Source organism: Nerophis lumbriciformis, linkage group LG14, assembly GCF_033978685.3.
Source record: "Nerophis lumbriciformis linkage group LG14, RoL_Nlum_v2.1, whole genome shotgun sequence".
Taxonomy (NCBI): domain Eukaryota; kingdom Metazoa; phylum Chordata; class Actinopteri; order Syngnathiformes; family Syngnathidae; genus Nerophis; species Nerophis lumbriciformis.
In genome coordinates this window covers 17,969,175-17,995,684 of record NC_084561.2, presented here as the reverse complement: position 1 = coordinate 17,995,684, position 26,510 = coordinate 17,969,175, and the positions used below count along the sequence as shown (strand labels likewise).

Below are 26,510 nucleotides of genomic sequence, written 5' to 3'. Positions count from 1 at the left end.
AATTAAATGTTATGTGTTGTTTTTCTGTGTTTCGAGTAGAGATGTAAGAATAAACAGTTTTGATTACCGCAGTAATACTCCCTACCGTTAGTATTTCTGTTTTAAGTAAAAAAAAATATCGAAAAACTGTGATTGATAGCCACACTTTGATATACCGGTACTCACAGACTGACTAGCACCAGCTTGCTGGCTTACATGCTAACAAAAAAACAAGAGACATTAATGTCTTTCCCAATTAAGAAACGACATACCCCAATCTAAACGTATATAAACACATTGCTGTCTGAGCAACTAAGATATTCTATTGTGCACATTAAACCTACAAGCTGTGCTCTCTTGGAACAGAGGGATCAATCTTTACTCAGGAATACGAGACGGTGGTGTTTTTAAGGTGTGTTCAGGGACCGCTGAACAGAGTAGGACGCCACAATAATTTTTTTATACGCACTTTTCATTTAAATAAATCTTAAAGTGCTACAGTACAAATAAAAACCAATATCGAAAACAATAAAAGCTTAGTCATTAAAAAAGATAAAATACTAAGACTAAAACACTTGTTAGTGAAGCATAAGAAACACAAAACATGCAAAATAGTTTTTCTAACTGTGTATTTATTTTAGTTATATAAAAAAATAACTTGGCTAAAAGATTTCAGTGTCTATACTGTAAATAGTTTTGAGCACATTCAACAAAACTGCGATAATGATGATAACCAAGATCTTTTTGGTCATAACTGTGAAATGAAATTTTCATATCTTTACATGCCTAGTGACGAGCAAGACATAGCCGACTGTAAGATGGTGGCGGGGCCACAGCTGCACCTGTTGCTCGTTGAGAATAGTGATACGTGCTCCAAAAGTGTCCAGAAAGACCAGCAAATGTTGCGCTTTTTAGCTTGACCCCGGGATGCAGAGACTCCCAATTTAGGACTGGGCAGTCAAAAACAATTATGAAGTTTAGTCACAATAGACAGCACAGATCAGGTGTGGAGAACAGCGCTCAGAAATGGTGATGAAGTCACTGCAAGAGAAAACACAAAAATAGTCACACAAATCACGACAGAGAAAGTTGTTCGATTAGTCATTAATCATTAAGAGTCTCGCTAACACTTGCTATATATTGTGACAAAGTCGCTAAGTTGGTAACACTGATGTTTCCTGCTACGTCTTCATATTCTCTTGTCAAACGGGTGTGTTGAAAATGAGGTGTTTACTGAGTTGGAACCAAAAATTACATTCACAGACAGTCAGCAAGGGCAAACAGGAAGCACCTGAAATACATGAATGTATTATAATGTACTTACATTAAATGCTAACTCATGCTTAATTATCCTCGCAGAGCTGAGGGACGAAGATGGTCCCTGGCGTCCCTCCCATCGTCGGGCTACGGAACCAATCCGCCGAGCTCCACAGTTTCAGTAAGTAACCCCAAAAAGTGGCACCTTATAGCACCTCGTTCAGGGCCAACGGCGGATTTATTTACGCCGCCAGAGACCGCAAATGCCAGGACTGAGTTATCAAACAGCGAATTGTTTTCTTGCATCATCTGCTTGAATGAGTCATTCAGCCAGTCTGTTGAACAGGGAGGTAATAGGCACAGTCTGTGTGGACGCATACAGTCTGTGTGCACGCATGTTAATGAAGGGATTACGTTGAGTGTGGGCGCACCCTTACAGTGTTTCTTAATAAATAATTCTAAGGGGGTTTTCCACTAATCATGGCCTTTCAAAACTGTCTTTTTTCCATTAACAGTGATACTTGTGACAATGATTCAAAACATGGGAGCTTATTAATCATTCAGCTATGATTTGATTGATATTGGTCCATAAAAGTTGTATTTCACACTGGCCATATTCCTCACCATGTGCTGCGATTATAAGAAACTTTAGAGCAGAGACCTTGAGGTCAGTCGGGACAATAGAGCTCATCAGTGGGCCTCTCTGCCCTCTTTGTAACACTGCATTAGAAAGAGACTTCACAGATGCCGGCCGTCTGTCAAGGACTGCAGAATTAAGCAGACTGCCGGATGCTTAGTCCATATTCTGTTCAGTTTCCAATGAGTTTACACAATATTTCAGTAGGGATGATGTTTGATAAGAAATTATCGAGTTCGAGCCCATTATGGAATCCTCTTGTCGAACCGATTCCTTATCGTTTCTCTTATCGAATCCAGATAGGTTGTCTTATATGGAAAAAAAACACACAATATTTGGTTTAACAAAAGCTCACTTTTATTTTATAAGAAAAAAATAAAATAAATAAATAAATATTGACCGTTGTTACCCCCCTAAAATAAGAAAATAAAATAAATAGATATTGACTGTTACCCAAAGTATATTAAGTGGGATTTTTCAGAAAAACAAATATATACAGTAACACAAAAACAACCTGTCTCTGTGATCACTATAGATGTATAAATAATAATATAGTGTTAAATAAAATCAGTCCCTTGGGCACAAAACTGAAAATAATACAGCTCTCCAAAAAGTGCACTTCTGCTGGGGTCCATCAGTGTGGCCTCCTCCAGGAATGACTGCACGTCCTTGTCTTGGAGGGAAAACGAGGGACAGACACAGCATAGACTTGGAGGGAAATTAGCTGAATGTGAAGACTAGGGTGTCTGTTATTAAGTCTTTAGCATTAGTATGTGGAATTAAATGATGGAATGGATTAAGTAATGAAGTTAAACATTGTACTGATATGATCCACTTTAAGAGGTTGTTCAAATGAATAGTGCTTACAAAGTACAAAGAAGAATTATGAGAAATACTTTCAACCTTATTGAAAATAAGATATTCTTCATCTCAGTATATTAATAATGACTGAATTAATTAATTGTATATTGCAAAACTGTTGTATATACTAATTCACAGATGTTATTTAATGATAAAAAGGTCAGTAAATGATGTACATGTTTATAAACGCTCTGAAGTGGGAAAGGGGTTGGATTAAATAAGCTTTACTTCTTCCTACTTCTTTTCGGACATGATGTATAGTGAAATGATATGAAACTGTGATGTGTTATGCTGTAAGTGTGTTCATGTACGAAACAAACTAAAGAAAGAAAGAAAGCACTAATTTATTAGACAGACCTGCAAACTCTGGAGTGGTGTAGGCTACAAGATACCGTTAACGTTATCAGACACATACAAAAAGGCTAAAGTTAACATTATCAGACACATACAAAAAGGCTAACGTTAACGTTACCGTTAGCCACTGACTATGCTTAGGTAACGTTAGTGTAGCTAACATTACTGCAGTCCTGGTTGACATAAGAGGTAACGTTATTTTAGCCTAAAGGCTACAAGTGAGCAGATATGGAAATTAACCGGCAACAGTTAACGTTAGTTACCGTACTCACTAGCACTATCACTGGAATTGGCGCTGCAGGTTGAAGCAGAGGAAGAGGAGCGTGCTTCGTCATCTCTGTCGCTGCTTCTCCACGACACCTTTCTCTAACCTTCAGGTTTTGTACGGCCTGAACATGTTTCATCATGCTTGTTGTGCTTCTTCCCTTACATGAGAGCAAAGCCTGGCAATAATTGCAGATAGCCGTTTCCTCGTCGTATTGTTTTGTAAAATGAAGCCATGCCTTGAGGCGTTTTTCCGGTCCATTGTTGTTGCTCCTTCTGTATCTGCCGCCTAATGACTGAGCTACGTCATTTCTTGGGACGTGCCACAGGGCATTTCCTGTAGGACGGGATTCGTTCCCAGGGATTTGAATAAAGAACCAACTCTTTTTCTTTACTATAGTGGCCTCGATAACGGGAACCGGTTCTCAAAAAGGGATTTGAGTCCATGGAATCGGTTCTTTTCTTATCGAACAACCGGGAGAACCGGTTTCGAACATCATCCCTATATTTCATGACCTCTTTTTTGTTCATTAAAGTTTCATTTAATATTGGCTAGTCTACACAAATGATTATCTTCTGCTTGGGCGTTTGCATGGGTTTTCCAGCAGCACCCAACTTGTCTGAACACATACTTGCGGTTATCAGCAGCATAGGCGCAGATTTAAAGTACCAGTAGAGGGGAAAAAACAAGTTGACTTAATGTGCTTAATTGTGTTTTATTGTGTCTTTTAAACTATATCCATGTGTATTTACAATCCGTAAACTATATGGAAAATACCGTCTAAACATCACAAAATGCCACAGATTCAGTGTGCCATTTTGAATATTCCACGCCGAATATCTTTGGCACTTTCCGTAGATTCTACGTCCCGGTAGCAATGCTTCTGCAGTCTGACCATGTTATCAGATCAGTCATACTGGAAATAAAGTTTGAAAGAGATGTGCTGTCTATCATTCCCAATCCTTATGTAAGACAAGAACACAAATGCTCGGCTTTTTTTTTTTTTTTTTTTTGCACGTTGACAGACCGTCCCTTTATAATGTGTGCGCGGGCCATCACAAATAAATTAAATGCAAAACAAAACACTGCAATCAACTCAAATGGTTATTTGTTTATACGTGTCGCATTAAAGGTGAGTATTGTAAAGAGCCGGTGAATTATGGGCACCATAGCCGACTCTAGTCATTTTCTAATTCCCATTAAATGACCTTCTTGACTGATTGCTCTAACGTTTGTCTGCAGTCCTCCTCCTCCTCCCAAGAGCGCCTTCATCAGCTTCCTTACCAGCCAACACAAGATGAGCTGCACTTCCTTTTCAAGCACTTCCGCAGCACTGACAGTATCACCGACGAAGATGGGCGGCCCACGACCGTCATACGACCTCGCTCTCGGAGCCTCAGGTAGCACATCAAAGTGACTGAGGGATTCTAAATGCTAGGTCGAAGTTCATAACCCTGTTTTAAGAAAAGAGAAATCTACCTAACGAGCTGCATCACAAGCACATGCCACCATTTCATTCAAGGATGAACCCTGCACTGTATCTGTCTTTTGTCATCTTGTGGGAGGAGCGTTTGCATTAATTAATTGACTTGTCGTCATTACCTGCATGAATGTATTACAGAGTGATTGAGTCTGCAAGTTTTTTTGACTTTTTTTTTTTTTAATTATCCCATCATCTGCCCTTTTGGAGCCTTCCAATAAGAACGACAAAAGACCATTGGAAGTGTCTTAAAAGCATAGCAGTCTAATAATAATGACAAAAATGGGTGCTTTCTTTAAAGGGGAGCCATGATGATTTTAATCTACATTATAAACACTTCCTTGTGGTCTAGATTAGTGATTGTCAAACTGTGGAGTACGCAGTAGGGCTGCGAATCTTTGGGTGTCCCACGATTCGATTCAATATCGATTCTTGGGGTCACGATTCGATTATAAATCGATTTTTTTCGATTCAACGCGATTCTCGATTCAAAAACGATATTTTTCCGATTCAAAACAATTCTCTATTCATTCAATACATAGGATTTCAGCAGGATCTACCCCAGTCTGCTGACATGCAAGCAGAGTAGTAGATTTTTGTAAAAAGCTTTTATAATTGTAAAGAACAATGCTTTATAAACTAATTGCAATAATGTAAATTTGTTTTAACTATTAAATGAACCAAAAATATGACTTATTTTATCTTTGTGAAAATATTGGACACAGTGTGTTGTCAAGCTTATGAGATGGGATGCAAGTGTAAGCCACTGTGACACTATTGTTCTTTTTATTTTTTTTATTTTTTATAAATGTCTAATGATAATGTCAATGAGGGATTTTTAATCACTGCTATTTTGAAATTGTTATTAATATTGATACTGTTGTTGATAATATTCATTTTTGTTTCACTACTTTTGGTTTGTTCTGTGTCGTGTTTGTCTCTCCTCTCAATTGCTCTGTTTATTGCTGTTCTGAGTGTTGCTGGGTCGGGTTTGGTTTTGGAATTGGTTTGCATTGTTATGGTATTGCTTTGTATTATTTTGTTGGATTGATTAATTCAAAATTAAATAAAATTACATAAAAATAAAAATCGATTTTTGAAAAATGAGAATCGATACTGAATCGTACAACGTGAGAATCGCGATTTGAATTCGAATCGATTTTTTCCCACACCCCTAGTACGTAGGCTCTATCTAGTGGTATGCAAAAGAATCACTTCATTAAATATTCAAACACAGTGTTACTGTTCAAACTGTGTGTAATTTTACAGTGGCCAAAATATTACATATACTTGTTAAATAATACCTCTGCCTTGCTACTACGCTACAGTATTTTAATGTTGGTCATTATGGTCGTACTTGGATAGCCAAGTGTTTTTTGAGGTGGTATTTGGTGAAAAAAAAAAGTTTGAGAAGCACTGGTCTAGATCAGGGGTCCCCAAACTACGACCCGCGAACCGGATCCGGCTTGCCAGCGTCCAAAATACGACCTGCTGGAAGTTCCAGGTAAAAAAAAAAAAAATTATTATTTTTATTGATATTTTTTAAAATCTGGCTTTACTAATCAAATTTCTATCGCTTGTTACTCTCGGTGTCTCCTAGCCGCTCAGGCAAACCATATACCGTATTTTTCGGACTATAAGTCGCAGTTTTTTTCATAGTTTGGCCGGGCTCCAGTGCGACTTATGTTTTTTTCCTTCTTTATTATGCATTTTCGGCAGGTGCGACTTATACTCCTGTGTGTGTGTGTGTGTGTGTGTGTGTGTGTGTGTGTGTGTGTGTGTGTGTGTGTGTGCGTGTGCGTGTGTGTGTGTACGTACACAGCCCGGCCCCCGGCCAAATTTTTTTTAACCCAATGCGGCCCCTGAGTCGAAAAGTTTGGGGACCTCTGGTCTAGATAATATGTATAATATTCTTTGGTGTAAATTTTGCTTCACAGTCACTTTTATAACCAGTTTTTTTTTTATGACTTTCTGCAAGAGGTTTGTTTCTAGAGGTGTTCCCAGATTGCATATGAAACCACGCCCCTCCTTCTCCAAAAGCATCATAATTTATCTTTTGAAAATGTACACCATTTAAATATATATCTTAAAGTCGTTGACGTTATTTTTCTCCATAAAAGTTCAAAAGTAAACATACATTAGGTGCACCTGCACAGTCGCCAATCGATTTGGTGAGTGCATAAAGAAAGTTGCTTTTATCAACATTTATGTCACTGCATGTTGCACATGTCACTAATAAATAGGAGGCGCTATGAAAAGATTGCATAGCTCCTCGCCCTCTGACTGAGAGCGTGACTCAATGTCTAAGTGCTTCCACCTCGCTATGACGTTTCGACACAGCAAGACTGCAAAACCCCCGCGAACACAGACATCCAAAATTGCGTGCAAGATCACGCCAAAAAGCATGAACCTTATGATTTTATTTTTTTCGCATTGTTTAACATCAGTGTCTTAACATTGTAACAACATTTAAAGATCAGAAATTCATCATAGGTCGCTTTTAAAACGTAAGCACATTGCCATGATCGTAGTGTGCATCAAAAATTATTGTAATCCTAATCAAGAGAAGCATGAATCACATTTTTTGCAGAAAAGTGCTGCCCTGACAAAGACCATTCACAGAAAGACGTTAACTGAACGTAAAGTTTGAAAGTTGTCGGTGGGTTATTTAACATTTAAGCTTGTCATAGCATTGTTGAAATGCATTCAAACTTAAAATACAAAAAAAAGATAATTTTCATTAAAAGTCGAGGTGAGAATTCTGCATGTAAGAGCCTGAGTTAGATTATGAGATGTGATAAATTTGCAAGTCTTTATTGGGTGCCTGTTGTTGATTATACATGCAGGATGGCCGTCGGGCAGGTGGAGATTCGACGGCTTAGCTGTGTGATTGTTGACAACTTTAGTGTGTTGGCTCTGCTTATGATGCCTGCGTGCTCTATGTTCTGGCACCATGGTGTGCCATGCGTGGGCGTGCTAGCTGACAGAGAGCTGCAGGGATCTAGCTGCCGAACTGTAGTCGAGGGCGGGGGTGTTTTAGGGCACGGGGGAGGGGGTGTTGGGCGCCACGGTGAGCTGCGGTAATGTGTGCAGGGCAGCCGTCATATAGTCTGACTGAGGCAGCTTTAATGACAACAAAAAGGCTCGGCGAGCATGTTTGCATGTGATAGGATTCCTTTGCATCTGTTCTGCTTCAAGCTCTGACAAGCTAGGTCTGTCTGTAAAATTGCCCCAGCGTCCCATGCCTAAATCCACAGTGATATGGCAGTCGATGAAATACTGAACGCTGCTGGTGATTCACTGTGTGGCCTGATGAAACCCCTGCATTAGATTTAAACACGTGTACAACAGACACATCAAAACCTGACTGTGAAATCCGCTCTAACAGCTCTTAACAGCTTTACGCAGCACCGTTTTCAGCTGAAAATCAAAATACTGCTGTTGGCAGTGAAATAATCACCACACACTGACCTGAAAACGTGTGTTCGCCTAAATACAGATTGAGAATGTTGGGTTTGATGGATGTAGGTAGACTTGAGGTCTGTCAGGATCTGACATTGACACTTTCCTTTACATAGCCCCTGTAGTTATATAGTCAAGAGCAGGCCAGGACAACTTCACGGTAGACAAGTTACTTTTAACCTCCAGCTTTGTTTACAGCTATCAAAGTAAATAACCAAAATCTAATGTCAACTGTAGAGGATGCTGGTTCTCCGGAATATGCAAAATAAGACAAAAATGTGGACCCCAAAACAATTTAGTAGAATATCCCTGGCTTATGGTGCGTTCCATATACCTCGGAAGGTGGAAGCCGGAGCTGGGAATGACGTCATAGCCAAGTTGTGAGAGTTCCTGTTACTAGGTCGGAAACCAAGATGGTCACATCCAAGAAAGCACAATATTGAAATATTCTTACTAAATTACTACTATTACTTATACTGTATTATTATAATAGCCTTAGCATTTAATATAGCTAGCTATCAGCACTCAAGTTGCAAGCTAGCGATTAGCGACACTAGCTGCCAGCGAGCAGTTAGCAGAAAAATAGTGTATTCTTTGAGTATCTTAGTATTGCACAATAACAAAGTACCTTTAAGATCCATCCATCCATTTTCTACCGCTTAATCCCTTCGGGGTCGCGGGGGGCGCTGGAGCCTACCTCAGCTACAATCGGGCGGAAGGCGGGGTACACCCTGGATAAGTCGCCACCTCATCACAGGGCCAACACAGATAGACAGACAACATTCACACTCACATCAATATAAAACACAATTTTATATGAAATGAATCTCTCTCCACCAATTCGGGGGTCCTTGGCTTGGAAAATGTAGAAGACCTCCCCCGCCAAGCTTATAAACCCTTAACAAATCCATAAATTAGCCGCATCATTGTATAAGCTGAAAGGGTTCAAAGTGTGTGGGGAAAAGTGGCGGCCTATAGTTCAGAAATTAAAGTACATGGAATACACAGTATGTTAAGATTAGGGATGTAATGATAAACTGTAATAGTGATAACCGCGGTAAAACTTCAGACGGTTAGTATTAACCTTTTAAATTAAAACGATTAAAAAAACGTGACTGATAGCTGCAATTTGATCAACTCATGGACTGACTTGCGCCAGATCGCTAACTTAAAGGGGAACTGCACTTTTTTGGGAATTTTGCGTATCGTTCACAATTATTATGAAAGACATGACGGCAAATTTATTTTTTTAAATGTTTTCTAAATAATAAATTGATGCGATCAAACGTCAGCTCCCTTTGGGAGCCGCTCTATTCTGCCTATAAAGCCATTTAAAAACATCGAAACATCTCCATTAAGGTTTAATATACACAATGTAATGTATACATATGTAATGTAGTAGCAAGCACATTTATAAAAACATTTATATTTTGATCATTGCAAGCATTCGCTGCCGTATTAATTTTTAATAAATGTATCACGACATACACTTTTCTTTTAACATCACTGATTACTGCTCACTGCAGACTTTATGAGAGCCAACAAGCATTATAAAACATCACGTACTGTACAAGTTCTGCTGTCATTAGGATGCCGTCTGCTAGAATCGTGTTATTGTCCCGTTTAGATGAAGAATGACTTATAGTCCTCACGAAGAAAACAGGGGTGGAACCAAGCATCTTTTTGTTTCGTACTCGTCGTTCCCGGGTCTAAATTGGCTGTCAAAGTGTACCAACTTGTCGGAATACGTCCTCGTCTGTCTACAATCCAGGGGAAAGGGTCGATCATGTCAACATAGGCACACAAGCCCGTGATCACAGCTTATAATAACAATATCACTAATACTTGGTTAATATTCAAGTCACGAAATGTAAATGGAATATTCTTGTTGGTTTTTGGATGGTTATTTATTGGGTTTTATGGGCAGATTCCAGGACCTACCAATGGCTCCGCTGTAAGCTGTCCTTTATTTACGAGTTGATATGCATTAAAAAAAAATACATCCGTCGTCTTGTCATTCATAATGATTGTGAACGATAGGTCAAATTCCAAAATATGTGCAGTTCCTTTTTAAATGCTAACATGAAAACAAGAGACAATGACTTTCTCCTTTTGGAAACGACATACCCCAATCTAAACTTATGTAAACACTTTGTTGTCTGAGCTACTAAGATATTCAATTGTGCACATTGAACCGACAAGCTGTGGTCTCTTAGAACAGAGTGATGGTTTTATACTCGGAGGAATACAAGTCAAGGTGGTTTTAAGGTGCGTTCAAGGACCGCTGAACAGAGTAGGATGCCACAATGCCTGCCATAAATAACGGATTTTATGTTATGCACTTTTCATTTAAATAAATCTTATCGTGCTACAGTACAAACTAATAAAATAAAAACAATAAATGCTTAACTTAGCCATCAAAACAGATGACATATTAAAACACTATCAGTGAAGCATAAGAAACACAAAACATGCAAAATAGTGGTTTTTCTAGCAGTGTCTTTTTATTGTTAAAGTAAGGGGTTATTGTTCTTTTAAAAACAAATACTTGATCAAAAGACTTCAGAGTGTATATAACTACTTTTTGAGTACTTTTTGATTTAACAATATCGCTATAATAATAACCATGATAATTTTGGTCACAATAAATTTTCATATCGTTACATCCCTCCTTGAGATAACCGAAAATTGAAACCTACAAATAGTTTACATTGTCTGCAATATTTGCTGTGGATGTTGCTTAATTTCGATATACATCTGTAGTTTATTGTGTGAATGTATAAACACTAAACTTTCTGTTTTATTTATGTAAAATACATAGTGGACATTATTCATGTAAAATACATAATGGACATTACTTTTGTAATGTTTATTTTAGGTTTATATTTTCAGTCTTACAAACCTAAATGAAGAAATAAAACTGAGGAAGGAAAATAATTCAAAAAAAGGAACATCAATCCTCAACAACACTTCTGGAGCTTCTGTTTCTTTATGCTGTTAACTATGTGTCCAGCTGGAAACGAGTAGCGAGGGCAAAATATTGAATTTATTGACAGTGCCGTGTGAAATTCTATATGTTTACTTTGCAACTAAGTAAACACCGTCTCAAAGGAATATAACCTGCGGAGGCATTTTCTGATGAAACAGCCACATTTCGATGTCCGGCCCCTGAGTCCTTGGGCTCTTGAAGCTGTAGCCCCCTTCATTATTTATTTTAATAGGTCTGGTTCAGAATATTCAATTGATATGAAACAAAATTTACCGGTGTCTATGTAGTCAAGTACATCAGCTTCCTTTGTGACTGAAATATGATTAGTAGAGATTACACAAGCGTGTCACAATATGGCATCCTTTGGGAAGTCTTAGTATGTTTTTGGTCATGATAATCCCTCCCCTTTCTACTGGTATTGCCAGAACTACATGAGGTGCACCAATATCTGCAGCTCCCAATTTTCTGGGCTCTGAATCAGAGGGTTTTGGCCATTGGCTTCCAAAAAAGGGACTATCTTTGTCTCAAGCACCAAACTAATTATGTTGCTACCTCAATAAAAAAAATAGTTTTTTGTGATAAAACGTCAAATCTGATTAAAAAAAATCACTGTTAATCTTGACCCATCCTCAATATCTTCTTGCCCGAGATAGACGTTAGTATGATAAACACAGAGCAAACACGTCTTTTGTAGTTAGATGGCTTTGTTCTTCTTGACATCATTCTACCCCTGTCATAGTGGTACAGTTCAAAGCTGCTTTACGGTAGACTGTCGTAAATGCAATTCGCCAGCAGTTCAAAATGTAATAATTTGCTGTTTTTGTCTTGCAGCCCCGGGCGATCAAACGTCTCCTTTGACAATGAGATAGTCATGATGAACCATGTTTACAGAGAGCGATTTCCAAGGGTGAGCTTATAGAACACTTATTTGTGCAGCAAAGGTGCACACCCTTATTTCCTCCCTAAATGCTAACCACCTGAAACATGAAAAAATGTCAATCATTGTTATGTGATCAACAACAATAGTCATTTAAAATGTGCTTTTAATGTTGTGATTCTTGCTTGCAGGCCACAGCCCAGATGGAGGAGAGATTGTTGGAAATTGTCACCCACTGTTCTCCAGACAGCTCCCTCCCGCTGGCCGACGGGGTGCTGGGCTTCATCCAGCACCAGTTGGTCGAGCTGGTCCGTGACTGCTTGGAGAAGTCCCAGAAAGGCCTGGTTACATCCCGCTACTTCGCTGAACTGCAGGAGAAGTTGGAGAAGCTGCTTCACGAGGTTAGTATGCAAAATCTCGCTTGGATGGTCATAGTGTTTATGGTTACAAAGAAAAAATGCTTAAAAGCCTGATGAGTGCTTACATGTCAGCTGGCAGCTTGGCTGTAAGGGTGTTACAAAAGGGTATCTATCAGTAGAGCTTGACTGAGCAGGATGCAATCAGGCCTATTGCTCAATAATCGCCCAATAGCCCAAGGCTCACATGACCGATCGGCCTGCTAGAATTGTCAATGATGGTGCAGTGGCACTGTTGCTCCACGACTACAAATGTTGCGACAAAATACTAGCATAGCTACATCGTTCCCTGTTGATAAGGTGGAGTTCCTCCACTGTTTGTCCAGCTGAACAGATAAATCAGTTCACATGCTGTGGAAATAATGTGCACACACAATTCAGTCATTATAAACTGGCAACAATACAGGCAGCAAGCTCAAGTGACATTCTGTGTTTTCAGATGTAATCTATTGGAATTTATTTATTGGACATAAAAAAAACCTCATAATTCAAGTAGACATGTTATGATTTTTTCTACATTTAAAACTCGTGTGGTCTACATAACATGTAAAGGTGGTTAGATTTTGTTTCACAGACAATCTTCAAGCCGCTTTCTGACCGTCTCTTCAGTATGCGTCGTTTTGTGGTCAGTCTTATTTACGTGCCAAAGCTCTCCAGGCCAAGCCCACTTCGACCCCATCAGCCATGTTGTAGTTTTTAGCGCTTCCATATCGAGTTTACTGATAGATACAAGTTAGAACTATACCGTATTTTTCGGAGTATAAGTCGCTCCGGAAAATAAGTCGCACCGACCGAAAATGCATAATAAAGAAGGGAAAAAACATATATATAAGTCGCACTGGAGTATAAGTCGCATTTTTGGGAGAAATTTATTTGATAAAACCCAACACCAAGAATGGACATTTGAAAGGCAATTTAAAATAAATAAAGAATAGCGAACAACAGGCTGAATAAGTGTACGTTATATGAGGCATAAATAACCAACCGAGAACGTGCCTGGTATGTTAACGTAACATATTATGGTAAGAGTCATTCAAATAACTATAACATATAGAACATGCTATACGTTTACCAAACAATCTGTCACTCCTAATCGCTAAATCCCATGAAATCTTATACGTCTAGTCTCTTACGTGAATGAGCTGAATAATATTATTTGATATTTTACGGTAATGTGTTAATAATTTCACACATAAGTTGCTCCTCCTGAGTATAAGTCGCACCCCCGGCCAAAAAAACTGCGACTTATAGTCCGAAAAATACGGTAAGCTACTTTTTTTATAAAAAATGTGCATGTACGAGCGAGTCTGCCCCACACCAAGAGGATAGCGAAAAATAAGGAACTTATTGACGACAACTTTGGACTACAGTTGTATAAAAATGGCGGAGTCACGCAATGCTTTTCGAGTAAACCTCTACCATATATTATGTAACTAATAGAAATCGCCCATTTTTTTTCTGTCCTGATACCGATTATTAGTAGTGTAATAGTCCCATAACCGACATTTAGAGCCAATATTCCTTGTCAGTAAAAGTGTGATTTTATGGCCTTAAATGCCCAAAGCATGTTTATTTAAAGACAACTAAATAAAAACAAAAACTGCAGGGAGTTCCCTGGCACAATAGCCTTTCTTATAAAGTTAAATAAAAATGTGAATGAATAAAGAGCTCCCTGAAATAATTTGTATCCCCTGCCACACAGACAGGCTGAAATAATAATAATTCCTTAATAACATCAGCTTTGATGGATGAGATGATTCCAAATTCAGAAGTGTTGATATTGACAGTTAGCAGGCTGATCAGCAGACATATAAAGTATAAAACGTAATGTACAGATCATCAAAAGCATTACTCAAATATATTAGGTTACGTTATTAACATCTTTAATCAAGACATGATCGTAACAATCCACATTTTGTATTATGCATTATTAGGCAGCCTACAGACACACACACACACACACACGTATATATGGCAGCATATGCAAAATATTGTAGGGGTACAAATCTGGCATGACAACTGTGCTTCGCTGTACTGGCACACACTATTCTCTATCCTCTTTGTGTCCCCTGCAATAAAACTAGACTGTATTTAGTTTAAATTCTTTAATCTCTCTCTGTCACACAAACATGCTTCTTTCCATACTGATCATTTCAGCAGCTTTGTTTCAAGTGATTCTAGGTACTATGAGTTAGCAGAGCTGCTGCTTATGTTTATTAAGTTTGCATGGTATTCTGCTTATAGTAACGTTAATAGAGACATGTCGAGGACTGGGATGTTTATGATAATTTTGGGAGAGTTTTCTGTGTTTACGTTCTTTCGACCCAGCTGTACACCCACTGAAGTTTCTCTTCCCATTTCTCTCTGCTGTGTGTTTGAGGACCCAGCAAAAGACCTCAGCTTCTGTTTGGCTCTGCCTCTTGCCCTTACTCTGTTTGCGTAACCAATCAGATGGCGCTGTGGGCGGGACAATGCTGGAGGCAGAAAGGCACGGCTCCATCTCAGCCAAAATAACCAGTTTTACAAGGGCGTATCGTATTAAAAAAAAGGCAGACACTTGTTCAAAAAATGATACTAATGGTCATAATAAAGGTAAATATTACTGTTCATTATCAATTTTAAAAAAGCCGATATTGTTTTTAAAAAAAAAAAAAGCTGATGCCGACATATGTCAAAATACCAAATATTGGTTAAAAAATATAAGATAATTGCCCCCTAGCAACTAAGGCAAAATACGTCACTGAGGTCTCACATTCTAAACGGCTCATTTGGAAAGAGGCAAAAGTGTTTTATTAATATCTCAACCGTGCCTCAATGGTTTGGATTCAAATGTTCTGGACGTATGGGCATCCCTAATACTCAAAAACAGGTACCAATAGGTAAGAAAAGGTGGTTTTCCATAATATGACCACTTTAATTGACACAAAGTATGACGTTTCAAACCCCACCTAATAAAGTAATGTTGTTCTAAAATTCCCCCAATTATTAAAATATTGCTATAATTAATAACGTTACTAATAATAATTAATTGGCTTTAAACAGTGTGTTTTAGGCACCCAAAGACCATTACACTGCCGCCCTCCCCAAATTATCGTATTAAAATATATTTGTAGCATTGCATTAAGCATGGACATTTTTTGGCATTGTTTAACATGGTGAACTAACATTGAAACAATTTGATAAAAGTCAGGAAATACAAAATTCATCATAGGTCTGACACTTAAGTGTCAACTGTAAAACACATGGTGTGACGCAGTTATCAGTAATTAGCGTAGCAAATGGGTAGGGTTAAACAAACTCTGCTTCTTCCTACTCATATTAAGATATTATGAATTGTGCAAGTGTATTCAAGTAAATTACAGCATTTGTATGCTATATTTTTTGTAGTTTAGAGTCATTAGTGGAAAGCACAGTATAAATAAACTTGACATTTTTCCCCCTTTGCGCCCCCTGCTGTGTCTCAGGCCTATGAACGCTCGGAAAGTGAGGAGGTGACCGTCATCATCCAGCTGGTGAGGAAGATCCTCATCATAATCTCTCGACCCGCTCGCCTTCTCGAGTGTCTGGTAAGCAGAGGATAACAACGTCTCTTCCAAATTGAAAATGACAAGTCTTTGGCTGAAAAGGGGTGAAGTGAGCTCATAGTAAAGTAGCACCAAAATTTGATTCTGTCCTTGAGAGTAGATATTCATGTTTGTAGAAAGGGATGCTCATCTTTTCTAAAAGTGGTCACGTTTTAACCGAATGATGCACACAGAAACACAGTGCTGGTTGATCTATGACATTACATTAGCATGTGTTGACATGTACACGAGGCCCTGATCTTGACATCTGTTTTTATTTTTTTATGACAATAATGTAAATAATGCTCTTTGCAGGAGTTTGACCCGGAAGAATTCTACCACCTGCTTGAGGCGGCAGAGGGTCACGCCAAAGTCGGCCAGGGAATCAAATCGGACATCCCTCGATACATCATAAGCCAGCTGGGTCTGACACGAGACCCTTTAGAGGGTAAGGAAACCTTTATTTTATGTCAAAGAAAATTTGATTTAACCTCATCAAACAGTAGAACCTTGTCGTTGTTTTAGAGTTAACGAAGAGAGCTAATTCATCATCGCTTTGTTAAGTTTGTTTGATATACCGGTACAGTACTGTATAGCTTTTTTTTATTGTGTTCAAAGTGTAGAAACCTTAATTAAAATAGGGACTTTTCTTGAGGCTGGAATCCATTACCGTATTTTCCGCACTATAAGGCGCACCTAAAAACCTCCAATTTTCTCAAAAGCTGACCGTGCGCCTTATAATCCGGTGCGCCTTATATATGGACCAATATTGAGCCACAACTGGTCTCGCAACTACGGGATGCATAACGTAACCCCAGCCTCTACTGTAGCGTCTATTCTATGCGCCTTATAATGCGGTGCGCCTTATATATGAACAACGTTTTAAAATAGGCCATTCATTGAAGGTGCGCCTTATAGTGCGGAAAATAGGGTATTTGTATTTACATTGTTTCTTATGGAGAAATTTGTTTCTCTTTACGAACACTGTTCGAAAACCAATTAAGTTCTTAATCGAGGATCCACTGTATATCAAACAAGTATATTGGGGGTAATGGATCAACTTTCTATTTAATAACGAAGTAAAAAAATTAAATTTTGCTGAATTGTACTCATTTGCAGCTGTCCTGTAGACACGCACACATACTGTCACTAGCCTTGTGGTGCACTGAGTTTAAAATCACAAAACTCCCTTACTTTAACAGACGTATCGATACAATGTTTAGGAATAACAATATGAATCCACTTTACCTCCTTGGTTAATCTTCTTGGCATGCAGCGGATGGGATGAGAACGCTGAATGTTACAAGCCACACATTGCTTGTCCATAACTTTCTTTTGACTCATAGTGAGCTAGGAAAACTAGAAAATGTTAAGCTGAGGAAACACTTAAAACAAAGTAGCACAATAGCTAACAGCAGCACTACTGAGCTGATCGCCCACACTGGCTGTGCTGCCAGGCACACAAGGTTAAATGAAAAGGTTATACAATGAGAGGTTTGTAATTCGACTTTGTAAATGTTACTAGTAGTGCTTTAAAAAAACAGATTTAACAAACACATGTCTATTTGTCACAATTATATTGACTGGCATCCATAGCTGTCATTAAGAGAACAAACAGATTTAAAAACAGATGCTATATTGTTGTTCAACTGGTGAGTGAAATCATTGGCTTTTCCAAACACCGCTTTTGTAACAATGCATTAGGGCTGCACAATTGATCGACATCGAGGTTTCAATTAGTGCGAAAACGTAACAGCAAGAGGCTGAGGTTGTTTTGTTTCCCGCCGTCCCCGCAATTGAGCGATACACGTTTGCCAATCAGAATTATTGAGCCTTGCGTTTGTTCGTCTTTGGCTTTAAACAGGAAGAAAGCGCTCTCACTCTGTGCATCGCTCTCCGCATCCGTAGTAACAGGAAAATTAAGTGAACGCACTTTTCAGTCATCCACCATCTTTGTCTTGGTAGGTGAAGAGCAAGACCACCAACTTTACACACACAGGAAGCACAGACAGAGAGCCTCACGACTCGGCTCGCAAGTGAGAAGTTCTGAAAAGTAACAAAAATTTGGATTAAAAAAACAAGACAACAAAGCCAAATGTCCTGATGTGGTAATAGTAAAGCTTCAAATTGGTTGGCAATATGAGCCAATCAACACTAACGAACAAGCAACCCACAAAAAACGTATGAACTTGTTTTTCCAACAAGGGAAAAAATACACTTTAAGATGTTCAATGTTTAAGTTCAACCTTTTCTTACAGAAATGAGCCCATTTAAATTTTTAGTTTTTTTTTTAGGATAAAGTTTATTTAGGATAAAGTTATTTACCTTCCAATTACAGTACAATAGTAAACAGTTTTACAGTAATGAGAAATAAAAGTTGTCATCCTTTTAAATGTTTACTTGCAATACTATTATACATAATGATTACATTATATTATAAACACTAGTTTTATAAGTTATTTCTTCAGTTTAAGAGCATGATGTAGATAAAAGCTCTGAGTCAGTCTGCATAAAGCCGAATATTTTTGAAAGCAAATTATTTCATATTGTTTTGTGTGTCACCTTGAGGCAAGATTACATTGATTGACAATCTAAAAGTAACATGTCTTACTTCACTTGTTATTTTTGCAGTTTAATGCATTTATGTTTATAAAATAAGAAAATCGTGAATCGAATCGCAATTTTGGAGAGAAGAATTGCAATTAGGTTTTTACTCAAACTCGTGCAGCCCTCCATAACATTATCATTTTGCTGTGAGCTTGTGTATTAGTGGGGCGTAGCTGGCATCGTCAGACCAGGAAGAGGGCAGGTCGTAATGCTTGCAGCTAGTTGGAACGCGAGCTGCCGCCAATGTGCTGCAAAGAGCACCTTTTTAAATGTGAGCAATGTCTGGTTTCTCTTAAGATTTGCTCTCGGTTTGGGGCTAACCTCTGCAGCAACAGCGCTCTTGCAGATTAAATATGAAAGCTTCGATTGAATATAGTGCTACGGATTGCTATGGCAATAAGAAAGTCTCGGGTCGCTTCAAAGATAATTGGTTCAACACGTGCATGGAGGATGCCACAAGTGTGTCAACGTGCTTGAAGGTCATTTGCCTTAAGTCTTGCCCTTCCTCTTTTTTTGTGTGTAGACATGGTGCACCTGGAACAGTTCGAGTACAGTCCCTCGGTGTCCACTGAGCCCGATGCCGAGGTGAGTCCATGGCCTTCTAAATTGTCTTTGCAGGATGGATCATGTGAAGATCATGAAAATTATTGAATGTCTGCTTTAATTCCAGAACAAAACGCCGCAGGTGGTGACCCCAACACGACGGAAGCCTTTTGAGAGCGATTTTGAAACCATTAAACTCATCAGTAATGGAGCCTATGGGTATGAGAAGATCTCCATGTTTTTTTAAATTCTCTTTTTCCATTTCCCCCAATCTTTTGAAAACTATTTGTAATTCCATTGCCTACTTGCGTTGCAGGGCTCATCAAATGCCCATTATATAACTGCTGAGGGGTTAAATGATTATCTAAGCGAGGCAAATCCTAATGTGAATCATGTGGTGTTTTGACAGTGCCGTGTATCTGGTCCGCCACAAGGAGACCCGCCAGCGGTTTGCCATGAAGAAGATAAACCGTCAGAACCTGGTCCTGAGGAACCAAATCCAGCAGGCGTTTGTGGAGCGAGACATCTTGACTTTTGCAGAGAACCCCTTTGTTGTGTCCATGTTCTGCTCTTTCGAGACGCGACGTCACCTCTGCATGGTCATGGAGTATGTGGAGGGTAAGAGGACGTTACAGAGAGGCTTTAGGAGCTTTTAGGGCATTAACGTCTGATGGAATAAACAGATTGTAAATAGCATGAGTGCCTGCGTTAAGTAATCATTTTTAATGGCTCAAGTTGGAAAGTATTATTAAGAGCCATTCCACAGAATATGTGCTATGTGTCCTTTTTTTAAAACTCTAAATCCGATAATACAATATTGAACTACTCCAAATGCATCTCAGGCATCATTATTGTAATTTGTAAATGGTTCCTAAGGCGAAGATGACTCAAGTAACAGGAGTGAGCCCATCATGGCCACTGCAGGCTAAATTAAGGCCATGAGCAGAATTTTATTTTAAGGCCTCCCTCACCCCATTACAAAAAAAAAAGACTTTATTTTATATATATATATATATATATTTATATATATATATATATATATATATATATATATATATATATATATATATATATATATATATATATATATATATATATATATGCCAAAGGCTTTCTATACTTTGTTAAATCAAACGTGAATTTACTTTGATGCATGTTTAATATTAAAACAAGTTCATGGGTGATAAATTGTTCAATGATTTTTGTTTTCATGCAAAATAACACATTGAACAAAGTTGCACATGTTTCTGACCCAACCTCGATCCCTGTGCACCAATTTAACAGCCCAGCACTAACACTACGCGCACGGTAGACAATTAAAATGTATGCCATTATATATTTGTCAATGTTGGGTCTAAGAAAAGAGTTACTAATAATTTTGGGGTAAAATTTGTATATAATATGCCCTGTCATTTATTAATTGGACTTTTTCACGCAAAGTGGGCCTCTTACTGATTGTTCAGCCCTAAAAAGGGCGTGTGGTTTTGCTTTTTGGGACAGGCGGCCCTGAAGTTCTTTGCATAGAATTAGCAAGTACATGAAATAAAGCCATGTGGTGTTTATGCTAATCGCATGTTGACACGAAGCACATTACAGTGCAACCTCGATTTAAAAAAATAATTTGTATAAAGCAAATATAAATAGGATTAGTCCCTATTTTAGTTAAGGTTTGTACACTTTGAGCACAATATAAAGTGATGTACAGTACTGTGTATCAAACAAACATAACAAGGAAGTGATAAATTAACTAGCTTTTTATTAACAAACTAAAATAATAACAACAAGCTCAACGGTCATATATGCGCTGCTTTGCCAACACACACACACACACACACACACACACGAGTCCGTTTGGTGCCTTCTCAAACGATCAGATATCACAAAAATACTTAATACTTAACAACCATATTGCTACAAAAATAAACATTTAAAAAAGTAAAATCCACTTACGGTACTTACATTTAAGCAGCTCACGAGAGGAGAAAAGGGAGTAGACACAGGGGGAGAAGGGGGGGGGGAGGCCGTGTGTGTGTACTGTGGGAGAGGCGCTGCTGAACAAGAGCTAGTCTTCGCTGCCACCGTGAAATCAATTTGTTTTGGCAAATTTTACCAGAAAAGTCTGTTCTCATCACAATTAAAAACTTGCTGTGGTACGAACCAGGCTTCCTCAATCTCTTCAATACTAGCAAGTACAAAATTGCTGCCAGCCGGGCATAAAATTAATGAAAGAAGTGTTCGTATACAGACACGAGGTTTGCACAAAGAGACATATTTGAAGCGGGCAAAAAGTTTTTATCGTAAATCAAGGTTCCACTGTACAGTGATTCAACAAAACAATGTATTTTAAAAAAAAAAGTAAAATACATAGAAATATGTTAGATAACCAGGCCATAGTTAAAATATCAAATATACAGAAAAATAAGTGAGTGACTTTTCAGGCTTCTAATGGCATTTAGTGGATCAGAATGGTGCAACATCTTGTGGACCATGTGACTTGTGGAATATTATAAACTTTTCAGAGGTTATGTGTGACTGAGGGAAAAACATATTACTAAAGTTGGAATTTTAACAATTAAAATGGCTGTATTGAATTTGAAATCCGATCAATGTGCATGATTTGTTCGATCAATGTTTTTTACTGATCATTTTATATGCATTTTTTTTTTTTTTTTTTTGCAAGACTTTTATTTCCAAAAGGTGCAAATTGCTCCCATTTGATGAAATGGCCCCTAAATCCGATTCAGTTTGTCCCCTTATATATTTTCATTTTGCTTTTAAGGTGGAGATTGTGCCAACTTGTTGAAGAACATGGGTCCCCTGCCTGTCGAAATGACAAGGATGTACTTTGCAGAAACTGTCCTGGCCCTGGAGTACCTCCACAATTATGGCATAGTGCACCGAGATCTCAAACCTGACAAGTAAGAACAAGCTTTAGTCTTGTCCCATTAAGAGTAGAACACTATGTGATTAATTGTTCCTCACTTACGACTACATTAACACTGCAGGACAAAGGGTCCCAAATCTGATTTTTTAGAAATCTGATTTTTTCCAGCTGACTGTTTGCACTGCAAGTAAAATATGATCTTTGTCAGACTACAGTGTAAACGCGCATAGGCCCCAATGTTGGCCTCAACGTCACTTGCATGCGCAGTTTGATAAAGTCAAAACAAAAGAAGTTGACAGGAATTTGTAAATGAACAAGAAAGTCACTACTACTACAAAATAAAATAAGACGCTACAACTTAAAAATTTGTTTTTTTACGTGAAAATGAATTAAAGCATACAGTTTTTGTGTGTCTGTATGCGGAGTAAAACTATGGAACAAACTGGACTTACAACACAAGCAATGCCAAACTATTAATCGATTTAAACTATTATACAAACATGGGGTCTGGTTCAAATATAGAGATGAGGGTCTTTAATTTGACCTGCTGCTATACTCTGTCTCAAAGTGTTAATATGTGCTCAATGTTTCCTTACCATTATTGCTATGTTGTCTATTACCATTGTTGGAATTTTGTCTATTACCAATGTTGGTATACCGGTATTCATTATTCCTACATTGTTGATACAAATTATTGTTACAGTGTAATAATTATTGTTACCTGTGGTAATGCCACTATCATACAACATCTGTATTATAATCCTTGAACAAAGTAATAGTGAAACTCATGTGAATAATCACTGAATGGAGAACTTGGGGTGGGATTAAATAAGTTATCTTCTTCCCACTCCCTTTCAGGCAAAACTGGACAATCATGCATTACATACTATACATTACCTTTTACACTATATTCATTTATATTATTATGTTGTCAACTTTGTACTTTTTTATGTCATTGCCTGAAATAAATAAATAATGAAAAAAAAGTAATGTATGAATGGATATATATAGTGTAATATATTTGGGAGGATTTTAATCTTTTTATGGCTGTTAAGTGGACGCAGCACGGACATCAGCGTGGATCTACGATAGCTGTATTTTTCAACTCACTTACAGTACCTAAACAACTTACGCAATGTACGTAACATGTAAGCAAATACGCCAGAGCGTCAATTCCGGTCTTTCAACAATCGCTATTTCATCGGAATCAAAATATATAATGATATATTACACATAGCATATAATTTGCGCATTATTTATTGACTAGTGATGCACTGAAAATTCTGCCGTCGGAAAAAAAAATTTGCTCACTGAAACTGAATGTTGTGATGAAGTATCCATTTCTGCTGGCGACTGCGTCTTTCCCTGCACACACGAGTGACGTAGCTTGCCCAAAGCTGATGAAAAACATGTCTCAGCAATTAAGGATAGTTTGTTCCTATGTTCCACTTCCTGTGTTTTAATGTTACCATTTCCTAATAGGGAAAGAAGAGGGTGTAACAATAAATGGTTTATATTTATTTATTACAAAATGGTAAAATTGTTCAAATACATAAGTTAATATATTAATTAAATTCATAAAAATAGTTAAATAAATACCAAATAAAATATTATTTAAATTCATAATATATATAGTTAAATATCCAATAAAATAAATACAAAATATCAATATTGAATAATTAATATAAAACAAAAAATAAATGAAAAAATACATTAATGTAGCAGTAAAACACCGACAGAAATGTATATTATGAAAATAAATGCAAGATATGGACGAGGGTTTTTTTGCTCCACTACAAATTCCACAGATAAAATAAGCATGTCCTAGATGACAAAATTACACAAGAAAAATTGTAACCAGGCCAAATCCCCTCAAAAATGGGACTTGAAAACCAAAATAGGCCACGACTTGTTAGTTTTACTGAATATGGTTTTTGATGATTTCTGTGTGAACATGTATAAAAAGTGTCCCGAAGCCCTTAAAAAAGGTTTTAGCTGGGGGACTAATAATGATACCAGTAAAGAATAATAATGACAAATTAAATATCTAAAGACTAAGTATTACACTCATTTGCATTGTTGCCTCTAACACCAAGATTAGCTATTGCTAGTAACACATACTTAAGCATGCATCGATCGACTTACATTGTATTGGTTTCAGTATCCTTAATTACATTTTTCTGTATGTGGCCTTCGCTGGTAAAAGATTAGACACCCGTGCTATATGCTATGCCACTGTTTCTTGATCATTGCTGAGTCGCGAAAATGGGCCGCAGCGGTACTTAGTTGTAATACACTTTTCTACCACTTGTGGCAGTAATGACAATATTAAACACAGAAGAAGTCTGAAGCTTAAATCATAGAGAAGTTTCCTAACTGCAAAAAATATGACTAAAGTGGTAAGGCTGTAGTGTTTTATTTACACTATAGTTGTATTGACAGTTTCATTAAGAACAATTTTTGTTATTAATTTAGTTTATTTTTGCACAACATAATTGTATTTAAATGTATTTTTCGTTACTTTCTTCTTACGCAGTACATTTGGTTTGTACTTATGTATAAAACAGTCTGACCTAAGCCGAAGGTTTATGTGTTAAATAAATAATAATCTTTGTGAATAGCACATGGTTTCATAACATTTGACAAGGTTGTAAACTAAGTAGGTTAGACTTAATTATTGAATACGGTTAAAATCAAGAATGAGATTACTAATTCTGGGTTAATATTTGATATATATTCTGTAGTGGAAAAGTTGGTCCCCCAGGTCAAAAAGGTTAATTCCTGGGCTAAGCAATAAATTATTGTACACAGAGCTGAATGACATTCAATATCAATTATTATTGGATGACAATTTGGTTAAATCACATGTATACAGTGGTGAATTTAACAAAAGAGTAGATGTATGTTTACTGTTAACGTGTTAGTAGCGTAAAAGGAAATGCTACTTCTGGTTTGAATGATTGTTGTAATATTCCTCCCAACAGTTTGCTGATCACATCCTTGGGTCACATCAAGCTAACAGACTTTGGCCTGTCAAAAATTGGCCTGATGAACATGACCACCAACCTCTATGAGGGTCACATAGAGAAAGACACCAGGGAGTTTGTTGACAAACAGGTCAGACCGCCAGCAGTTGGCCACATATGTTCTTTGTTTTTTCTTCTTCGTTTTTTCTTCTTCTAAATGTTTGGTGGGGGGGGTTTGCTTGTGCAGGTGTGTGGCACTCCAGAGTACATCGCCCCAGAGGTGATTCTCAGGCAGGGATATGGAAAGCCCGTAGACTGGTGGGCCATGGGGATCATCCTCTACGAGTTCTTGGTCGGATGTGTTCCGTTTTTTGGTGACACTCCAGAGGAGCTTTTTGGCCAAGTTGTCAGTGGTGAGCAAAATGTTGTGGTAAAAATCAAATACAAAAATAACAACAACAAACATTTCAATTTTAACTGCGGTTTTTGCTGCACTGCTCGGGCCCTAATTATCGGAATTGCATTCCTGATCATTAGATCCGGGCCAATATTTCCCTTTTTTAACTGATTGGTTTGGAGGAGGGAGGAATTTAAAAAATATATTTTAATAAATAACTGAGTGTTTACATGGCTAAAGTACTCACCTGGAAGAATCCTTCAAAAGGGATACGCACTCATGGAGACACGCTTACATTTCCATATTCCTTGTTACACACATGCAGAAGTTGCATGCATGTGTGACTTCCAGGAGTGTGCTTGTCTTGACAGAGCATCTGCTCGAACACGTCTTTTGTCCACGGTGCCGAAGATAATGTAATACTTTTAAGACTATAATTAAAACCACCAAGGTGGAACGTGTTTTTCCCATGTATCATTATCACTGGAGGATTAGAGGAAAATAAATGGCAAAGCATTCTACACACACACACACCTCGAACAGGACGATACAAAAAGCTAACCGTTAAAGCTTCAATGCAAAGTAGGGTGATCTATCCAGATGTCAATACTATCAATACCTAGCAGAGGTGGGTAGAGTAGTCAGAAATTGTACTCAAGTAAGAGTACTGTTACTTTAGAGATTTATTACTCAAGTAAAAGTAAGGAGTAGTCACCCAAATATTTACTTGAGTAAAAGTAAAAAGTATGTTGTGAAAAAACTACTCAAGTACTGAGTAACTGATGAGTAACATACACACTCATATCATATATATATATATATATATATATATATATATATATATATATATATATATATATATACATACATACATACATATACATTGATATATACAGTATATAATTTATATGTATTTATTTTGCTGTTTTTGTTTACATGTTAAAGGTGTTTTAATGAATATACATGCATGTTT

General features: G+C 37.6%; 1 protein-coding gene across 6 annotated transcripts in view; it reads left to right on the top strand.

Moving 5' to 3' along the window:
* LOC133616560 (microtubule-associated serine/threonine-protein kinase 3) overlaps positions 1 to 26,510 on the top strand; it is a 119,257-nt gene that overhangs the window by 67,621 nt on the left and 25,126 nt on the right. For all 6 annotated transcript variants that reach the window (XM_061975976.2, XM_061975974.2, XM_061975975.2 and 3 more), the window contains 12 exons: positions 1,339 to 1,417; positions 4,596 to 4,753; positions 12,116 to 12,191; positions 12,353 to 12,562; positions 16,042 to 16,143; positions 16,456 to 16,588; positions 19,271 to 19,332; positions 19,418 to 19,509; positions 19,700 to 19,908; positions 22,070 to 22,208; positions 25,159 to 25,291; positions 25,388 to 25,553. In XM_061975976.2, coding sequence (XP_061831960.1) covers positions 1,339 to 1,417; positions 4,596 to 4,753; positions 12,116 to 12,191; positions 12,353 to 12,562; positions 16,042 to 16,143; positions 16,456 to 16,588; positions 19,271 to 19,332; positions 19,418 to 19,509; positions 19,700 to 19,908; positions 22,070 to 22,208; positions 25,159 to 25,291; positions 25,388 to 25,553 — 1,559 coding nt within the window. The remainder of the gene's footprint in view (positions 1 to 1,338; positions 1,418 to 4,595; positions 4,754 to 12,115; positions 12,192 to 12,352; positions 12,563 to 16,041; positions 16,144 to 16,455; positions 16,589 to 19,270; positions 19,333 to 19,417; positions 19,510 to 19,699; positions 19,909 to 22,069; positions 22,209 to 25,158; positions 25,292 to 25,387; positions 25,554 to 26,510) is intronic.